Source organism: Limulus polyphemus, unplaced genomic scaffold (genome assembly GCF_000517525.1).
Source record: "Limulus polyphemus unplaced genomic scaffold, Limulus_polyphemus-2.1.2 Scaffold901, whole genome shotgun sequence".
Lineage (NCBI taxonomy): Eukaryota > Metazoa > Arthropoda > Merostomata > Xiphosura > Limulidae > Limulus > Limulus polyphemus.
This window is the reverse complement of record NW_013666511.1, coordinates 106,642-115,330: the sequence shown is the minus strand read 5'-3', so window position 1 is coordinate 115,330 and position 8,689 is coordinate 106,642. Positions and strand designations below refer to the sequence as shown.

General features: G+C 29.7%; 1 protein-coding gene across 1 annotated transcript in view; it reads left to right on the top strand.

Annotated features, from left to right (window-relative positions):
- Positions 1-8,689, top strand: part of LOC106461123 (nuclear pore complex protein Nup133-like) — a 57,485-nt gene that overhangs the window by 22,938 nt on the left and 25,858 nt on the right. The window contains exons 6-14 of the mRNA XM_022388001.1: positions 1,074-1,184; positions 1,465-1,581; positions 2,537-2,596; positions 5,064-5,125; positions 5,437-5,504; positions 6,002-6,081; positions 6,972-7,074; positions 7,751-7,819; positions 7,944-8,031. Coding sequence (XP_022243709.1) covers positions 1,074-1,184; positions 1,465-1,581; positions 2,537-2,596; positions 5,064-5,125; positions 5,437-5,504; positions 6,002-6,081; positions 6,972-7,074; positions 7,751-7,819; positions 7,944-8,031 — 758 coding nt within the window. The remainder of the gene's footprint in view (positions 1-1,073; positions 1,185-1,464; positions 1,582-2,536; positions 2,597-5,063; positions 5,126-5,436; positions 5,505-6,001; positions 6,082-6,971; positions 7,075-7,750; positions 7,820-7,943; positions 8,032-8,689) is intronic.

Below are 8,689 nucleotides of genomic sequence, written 5' to 3'. Positions count from 1 at the left end.
ATTGTTATAAATAACACATTCAATTGAACTAAACTATACATGCCTATTTAAATATATCTACACATGGCTTATGTATATCGTATATATACATATATATTATTCATACCTTTGGTGTATAGGACGCAAGCAGATTTTGACATAAAATTTTGGGGTAAAAAAAAGTGCGTCTTATAAACTGAAAAATACGGTACATTGTTTACAGGTGTGGCTCCTCAGAGCTGTTCAGAAATGTCAGTTTGAATATTTTTTCATTTTTCTTTGAGAATTACATGAAATAAATGTTAAAAATGACAAAATATCAATTCTAAAATATTTTGATTAACAATTTTCGTAATAATTAATATTATTTTTCTAAAATTTTGAAATCTGACATGCATGTGTGCACTAGACACCTGAAAGGTGTTTATTGACACAGAAACAATCAGTGGTACTGTTGTACAAGTTCTACAGTTCATCATAGGCCTTGTCATTATAACTGTTTTAAAAGATATTGGAGAATGTCTTTCCAGTTAAATTTTTACAAGTGCTTTAATTTAGTGCAAATCCCTTTTTTTTTCTATATTATTTTTCAATAACATTTTCATTTCTGAGAAATTATTCAAAGCTTCAAAATCTGATCTTGAATATAACAATAACATTTAGATCTACTGGAGAACATTTTAAACCATGGTGTAGGTTTAGATTGTCCATTAAGTAGTATACATATGAATATGTAATTCCAAAATATACCAGCATTTCAGTACAGCTTTTCAAGATACGTTAGATGTATTTCAACTGAAATGAAAAATGGAATAACTTTTGGTTGCTGTGGGAGGCCTAACAGAACCTTCTTTCGTACCAAATACAAGTTTCTTTTTTTATGGGCAACCTTCTACCAGATGGCTGAAGAAATTCTACCACAGTAGCCAAATATAGGAAAGAACCAATCAAAAATTGATATTATTTCCTGGCCTTAGAATATGATTATCCTGGAGTCATCAAGTGAATTTGTTCAACTCTTTAGTTGTTGTTTTTTTATTTCCTTATGTTCAAGCAATATGTGAAACCATATTTATTTCCGTTACGTGTATCAGAACAACATCTCATGTCGGACACTAAAGACTCCTCAAGGTGTGTTGGCTGGTCTTGGGAAAAGAGTGTCATCATTTATTTTTGGAGCTGTACCAAATCAATCAATGGAATCAGTAAGTTTGCTGTATTATTCTTTTTTGACTGCTAAATAAAAGATATTTCAAAGAATAGCATTTAAAATATTGTGACCAATCAAACATTAGATGTCACTGTTTTATTTTATTGGATGTTTAATTATTTAGATTAAGCCGTGTAATTGAGTAGAATATTAATCTATGTGGTTGTGCTAAAATATAGTGTATATGTATCATTAACTTATAAATTTCTAGTTTTGTTTTAATTTGATTTCTTCTGAGAAAACAACTTTTTTTTTTTTCCTGGTATGTGGAACAGAAACACCTGGTTCAAGTTGTTGCTGAGAATGGGGAGGAAGAGGAAGAAAAATATGTCTATGTTCTGAGCAGAAACACACTTCAGAAATGGTCTCTTGATATACAACTTCCAGATAAGGTAAATATATTTTATTACTGAGTTACTTTTTCTATATATCAGAAATTATAAAAACCTAAATTTATCCCTTTAAAGATGAGTAGTGTATCACCAGTATCAATTTCTCTGTGTTCTCACAATGGAAAATACTTAATCAAATTGCATGAAGCTTGTTACAAACTTTCTGAAGTTTCACTCTGTTTTAACAAACAATAGAGATCTAACAGGAATGAAAGGAGTATCATTATAAACTGTAAGAGAAATATCTAGACCTTTAATTAGTTAGAAAGTATTTCTAAACTTTGTACTGCACCCAACTTCATCTTTACAAAAGTACAACTAATTTTTGTACAGCAGTATTATATTTTTGACTACAGAGCAATAAAACATGGCATTTCTCCCCATTCCTAATATCTTCCAAGTAGTACTGTAAAGGTGATTTCAACCAAGTTATTCACAGTTGCGCGTAAACATAAAGCATAATAATGTAAGATAAATGAGATGTTTTGAGGTGTGCATTATGCATTCACAATACATGTTGCACACCCACCAGATGTGTTGAGGTTTGCATTATGCACCACCATATTGGAAGATGTTTTGGGAACATATAAAACTTACCAGTCAGACCATACACACTGAACAAAATAGATTAGATTATAAAATTGATAATGACATGGACATGAATCACTTTATTTCTTGGGTTTTAAATGGTGCCATGATAATAGGTGTATTAATAATTGTGAGACCTTCAAACTGAGAAGCTTGTGACTTATTATAAAGGATCAAAATTAAACACATTTTGTAAAAGTTGTCAGTTGCACATACTTCTAACTTTTAAAGGACAAAGTATAGATATAGTATTGTTAAACTGATCAAGTATTTATTCTCAATATCTTGCATTACCATTTTTTTTGTAAACAACAAAATAATATAAGTCAACCAGAATATATTATATTTCTACTCTTATGTTTTCTAGTTGCTGTTTGAGAGTGATATTGAACGTCTCATGAAAGAAGGTTTTCTCCAAGCATTATGGGTGAGTTGCTTGATGAGCTAGCTCTCTAAATAATATCTGAACAAGAATTGCTACAGAAGTATTTCTAGGTTAATTACATCATGAATTTTATTATGACAAAATACTTGGTATGAGTACTTCTTTAATTAATGCTAATGTGTGAGGTGTTTCCTAGTTATTAGCATGCCCAAACTGTGATTGTTGGTATTTGTGGCTGGCAACCCATTGCTGCATGCACTTCATACTTTTGGATCTTGGGGACACTGTAAGAGTTAGTCGTATCTTTAAATTCCACTGTTCGATCAGATGAGTTGATGGCAGGTATTGTTGACCATCGTTCCTTTACACCAGTATTTCTCAACAAATGTACTGTCAGACATAATCGAGTATGCTTCAGAATTTTTAAAAAGCCACACATGGGAAAAACAAGTAAATAAAATGTATCATTTATATTACTTAGTGTATTCTGTCTTGTTCTTTCAATGTACATGTGTGAGATATGTCACACTATGCTCCAATGACTTTGTACTTCGCGTGGTAATAAGAGTCATGTGTTGAGCTGAGTTTTCATAATGTGCTGGAGGGGGGGTGATGTACTACACACCATTTTTATTAAAGTAAGTGTGACCTTGGGCTGGAAAAGGTTGGGAATCACTGCTCTAGTCTATCATCTCAAAATAAGAGAAAACTATGTGTGGATAGCTCTTATGTAGCTTTGCTCAGCATTCCTAAACAAACACTTAATGTTGGTGCAGTATATAAATAAAAGCTTCTGTTGCCATTGTTTTCCGGAAGATTTTAGTTTATTACTTTTTCTTTAAATTTGATGGTTTTAATAAGAAATTAGTGTACTTTTTATATGGTTGTTTGATTACTGTAGCTGTTTTGTGAGTTGAAACAGATCTTATAAATTATCATAACAGAGTATAGTTTAACAAAAGTGCTTTTTCATAATAATGATAAATAAAAGCCAAAATTCTGTTAACATTTTGAAATTTAATATGAACTTAATGAAGTGGAAAAATAGCATTAGCATGTGGACTATCTTTTAGGCTTATTCCCAAAACATTAAAATTTGATAATTATTTGCCATCCCTTAAAGTTTTGTTAAGAAGTTCAAAGAACTGATATGTTTCTCTATGTATTGAAGAGAAAGTGTTTGTTATAGTTTAGCTTTGGCTTCTTTTCATAACTATTAACCTGAGAAATATCTCGATGAGTATATCGAGCTCTTATTAAACTTAAACTTACTAAGGTAGTTATAACAAAACTAGTTAAAAGTAATATGACAGTAATTTGGAATAAAGGGATTATGAGGAGAAACTCAGTGATATATTAAATAACAATACAGAGTTTCTGAAACTTGCCAAAGATCCAACATCTACAAAAGAAACAAAATTGCAACAGTATCTGTACTAGATAAAGAGCAAAATTTTAATTAAGAATGGGTACAGAGAAACTAGACCAGTTGTCTACCATGCTGGAATAATTTATGATTTAACTAAAATTCACAAACCAAACCAATTGTAAGACAAATAGTTTCAAACATTGGTACTTCAGTTGTAAACTATCTGGTTTTTGGAGTATTTTTTTTTAATGTATGAGTATTGGGTTCATTGCTAAAGATAGTTATGAGTTTTTGACTTCAGTTCTAAATTAAAATGTGTATGTAGCCAACTTTGATGTGCAGTCTCTTCATGTTATTATTCATCTACAAGAGACTATTGATTTTATCTTATTATGAGCAGTCTTTGTAAACACGCTGACACCAATTGCAGTTAAAGAATCACATATGTTTGATGGAACAACTTGTTACTGGATTGATTGTGTTAATATGGGAACAAAGCTTTTTATGAAGTGTTTGTTAAAAGGGTCTCCCATTGAATATAAACCACTGTTATTATACATTTTTGATAGATTGCACTTAATTTTGTATTTCTGTATTTATAGTATAATTTGAAAAATGCACATGTTTGTGTTAAGATTAGGGTTGATCATGGAAAGGTTTTAGTACATTGTTTTTTATGACCATTTATGTAAGGGGAGTTATTCTGAAGTTTATCACGTCTTGTGTATTTAACTGATTTTAGGAAAACCTGTGTAGATAGTGAAAAATATTTTGAGCTAAGGTCTTATTTTAAAGTCGGATAATGTGTGTGTGTGTGTGTGTGTGTGTGTGTCTATATATATACAAAAATAGGGTTAAAGTAATAAATTTTAAAGTAGGTAATTATGTTTCAAAAGTTCAATTATGAAATAGCTGTGAGATGTAAATATATTTGAAATTCTCAGGTCTCGTACTCCGTTTGTTTGTAGTTTCTTTATTTAAGTATTAAAAACGAATTAAATCATAGTTGTAAAAGCAATTGTAATTTTTATGTTTTTTCTATAAGTATAAGTTAATACATTTTTAAGATTATAATTTAGCTGTGAACCATACTGCAATTGGAAACTTTATTTCCTCTTATTATCATTATTATTATTACAGAACCGAGACTCCACACACTTACACCAACTGAAAGCTTGGGCCATTGACATGCAATTAACCAAGTAAGTTTACTGTTATATAAACATGTTGACTTAGTATATATTATGAGTATTTTATTTTTAAAAAAGGAGGAATACTGTCAGTGTCATGCAGAATGATTACAGCTGTACCATATGGTGGGAAAAATTGTATATCATGTAACAGTATGAGCTGACATTAGCTGTAGTCTGTGGTTTGGTCTCTCCTTTCTCTTTTTTTTTCTTCTAATATTTCTAGCAGCTATAAAGTAAATCTGTAAAAAATTGTGAATCTTAAAAAGTTGATACATTGTTTTAAATTTGAGGATTGAAATTAAACTTGTTTTGTTTTTCAGGAATGGAGTTTTGCTTCTCATGGTTGGATTGAATCCACAAGTTTCTCAACAGGTTTATTATGCATTTGGTAAGTGGCTCATACCATTTTAAATGATACATTTCTTTTAATTATGAAATTAGACTTATCCTTTTAGTTGCTTTTGGTAATTACTTTTGATCACTTATTAAAATATACATATATCTAAGGCTGGCTCTTATTATAAATATTTTAATGTACGTTTGTGATTTTAAGAGTTTTTGTTTCATTCATATATTATTTTTAGATCAATTGTATTGTTTGTTATTTTATTTCATTCAGTTCTGTGTGTGTTTTATGTCCATTTGGTATATATTTCTGTAATAGCCATTATTTTGCATCATAATTTTAATATGTGAAAAATTTTGTTTTTACTTTTCTTATAAAACAACTCGTACTCAATGTTGTACTTTAGTTTAATATTTTCATTTATGCACTTACAATTTAACATCCACATATTTTTATCTTTAGCATCCTAAAACCTACTTGAACACTTTCATATATTATGAAGGATTGGCTGCAGTTTTATATGAAATGTTGTTTTTCAGGCAAAATTGACACAGCTAATGAGAACAGTTCAGTAGGATTCTCCTCCTTCTGTGTGATCAAACCAACAGAAATTTACACAGTAAGATCACTCATTTATTGATGCATTGATTTGTTGGATGATTAGAGCATTGACTGGCAAAGAAAATTATAATAAAGACAAAAGCCTCCTATTTAGTATGTCTTATTCCAAGTTTTTTTAGTGGCTCATTATTGATTCCTCATTGATAATTAGCTAGTTTCTGAAGTCTTTTGAAAGGAGTTCTTTGTAAAGTACTAAAAACTCGTATTGTGGCTAATTGCATGATAGGTGTTGATTCTTGGTGTTTTTAGCTAAATATGTCATGTTATTTGTTTCTCTTGAATGAACATCATTACATGACAATAGTCACCTAAATAGTTTTACCACATAACTTTGAATGATATAATTCAAATCTGCAATTAGAATTTTGTTTTTACAATGAACCATAAATTTGTAAATCAAAATATTAACTATTCATTTTAAGTAGGAAAAGATAGTATACAAATACAGTTGAAATGTGTCATTAAAAGTTTTCTCAAATAATTTTGTGTACCACAAGTCAGCTTGACACAACGGGTGAGGCTGAGTTACAGCTATAACTTCAAACTTTGTAAAAAAATAGTATTAAGTGAAATTCTTAAAAGGATATCTGAACAAAAGGTAATATTTTGTCCTCAGTTTTGCCTAATGTGTGGAATATTATTATATATATGAATTGTGTTTAATTGATTTTCACACTTACATTGGCCACAAAAAACACACACTAAATCAGTTTGTTATTAAATGGTGAAATACATTCAGTGTTTACATTGTTGATCTTAATGTATGTTTTGATTATGTACATTGTAAAAAAACTGTTAATTTTTTTTAGCTAAATGTAACCACATTGTAATATTATCACTGGACTCGACAGTTGATTTGACGTGATTATGAATTATTTTCTTATACAGGAATCAGAGGAGGAGAAAATTCTCAACTACAAGTTTGTTTTACCCCAACTGGGTTGTCAGCTGGCTTATGTTTACAATCAACAGAAAGTCAAGTGTGTATCAGGTATTACAGTATAGTTCTCCCTCATCACTACTTCATATATATAAGTGTTGTGCTATTGCCATTGTAATTTGTTTATTGGTGTGTGTTTTTTTAAATAAATCTATGGGGCACTCACCAACTAAAATAATATAAAGAGGTGTCATAATTATCATATCCGTGTTGTGGTTCGTCTCGTATATTAAAGGAAACAGAATATAAAGCATTGGAGTGATCAGTAGTGTAGCATCTTTTTTTTGCTTGGTTGAAAAGATGCATCCAAGTAGTTATATCTAATATATTTAATTGTTTGATAAGCCTGTACGTTCAAACCATTTCAGTCTTCTATAAAACCTGTTAGATTAAGTAATGTTGTAGATCTTTGGACCAATCTGGTTAAAATCATTTAATTAAGCTCTTTGTACTTAAAAAAACTGAATTTTTAGGTTGAAACTTTTTTTTTTGACACATGTGTTAGACTTGTTAGGTATTTAAATGGGAAAAGAACCACTAGTATTGCCTACTGAGAAATTTGTTGGTTTCTTTTAATAATTAAAAAAAACTCATTGTTGAGGTTGAATTTCAAAGCATCAATAATTTGATGTTTTAAAATAATGCATATCACATGTATACGGTATTATATAATTGATAATAAATGTACATAGCTACTGTATTAATAATTAGTATTTGTTTTATTTAGTAGTGAACTCTAGTGAAGAACCAGATGTTTTGGAGTTTAGTAACCATGGAGACAAGATACTTGGAGCAGGTAAACAAGATGATGTTTCAGTCATCTTCTCTGTACTTTTAAAAACAACATAAAAGTATTGCATATGTATTTCTTGATGTATACATACCATTTCTGTTAGGTCTGAGTCAATATTTTATTCCAGGATCATGTGATGGCATACCTCTGTTCTTCTCCAACAAGTATGGGCTGTTGTCTCTTCTACCTACTGGAGCTGCTGCTGCAAAGATGAGGTTAGACTGTACAGAATTTTAACTTATTGTATATATTATGTGTTAGTTTCACAAAGTTTATTTAAAAAGAAAGTAGATATTAAAAAAAACTCATTTTTGATAAACTATAAAGCCTTTTTTAGCTGCTCTCAGGCAAGAATTGATTATTCATAGTGTGTGTGTTCTAATTCTTTATTTGAAGTATATTACTTGAAAGGTAGGAATTCACTAAGGTGATATCTCCTGCAATCTTTTAATAAACTTCAGTTTCTGCTCTTGTATGATCGCAAATTTTTTTATAATTCACTGTTTGGTTAGTTGTTGGAGTTTTATGTATGTAGTGTTTTACAGGCTTCAAACTTCATAACTAACCAGCAAAATATGATGTTATGTAAAAAAAAGTGAAAATTGTATAATCAGGTTTCTGAAACAGTAACCGATACATATATTGTGTTCATGTAGATGTTAGCCACATATTCATAACATATAATTCAACATGAATGAACTAAGGCTGAGATTTTTTACCTTAATAAATGCTGATTATAGTGAATAAACTTTAAAAATTTAATTTGCAATATAGTTTCAATATTTAAAAGTGACTTTAAAATGACCACTGCTTTCAGGTGACCAAATGTGAAATTAACAAACACTTTGATTGTTTGGTCATGTGATAATATTT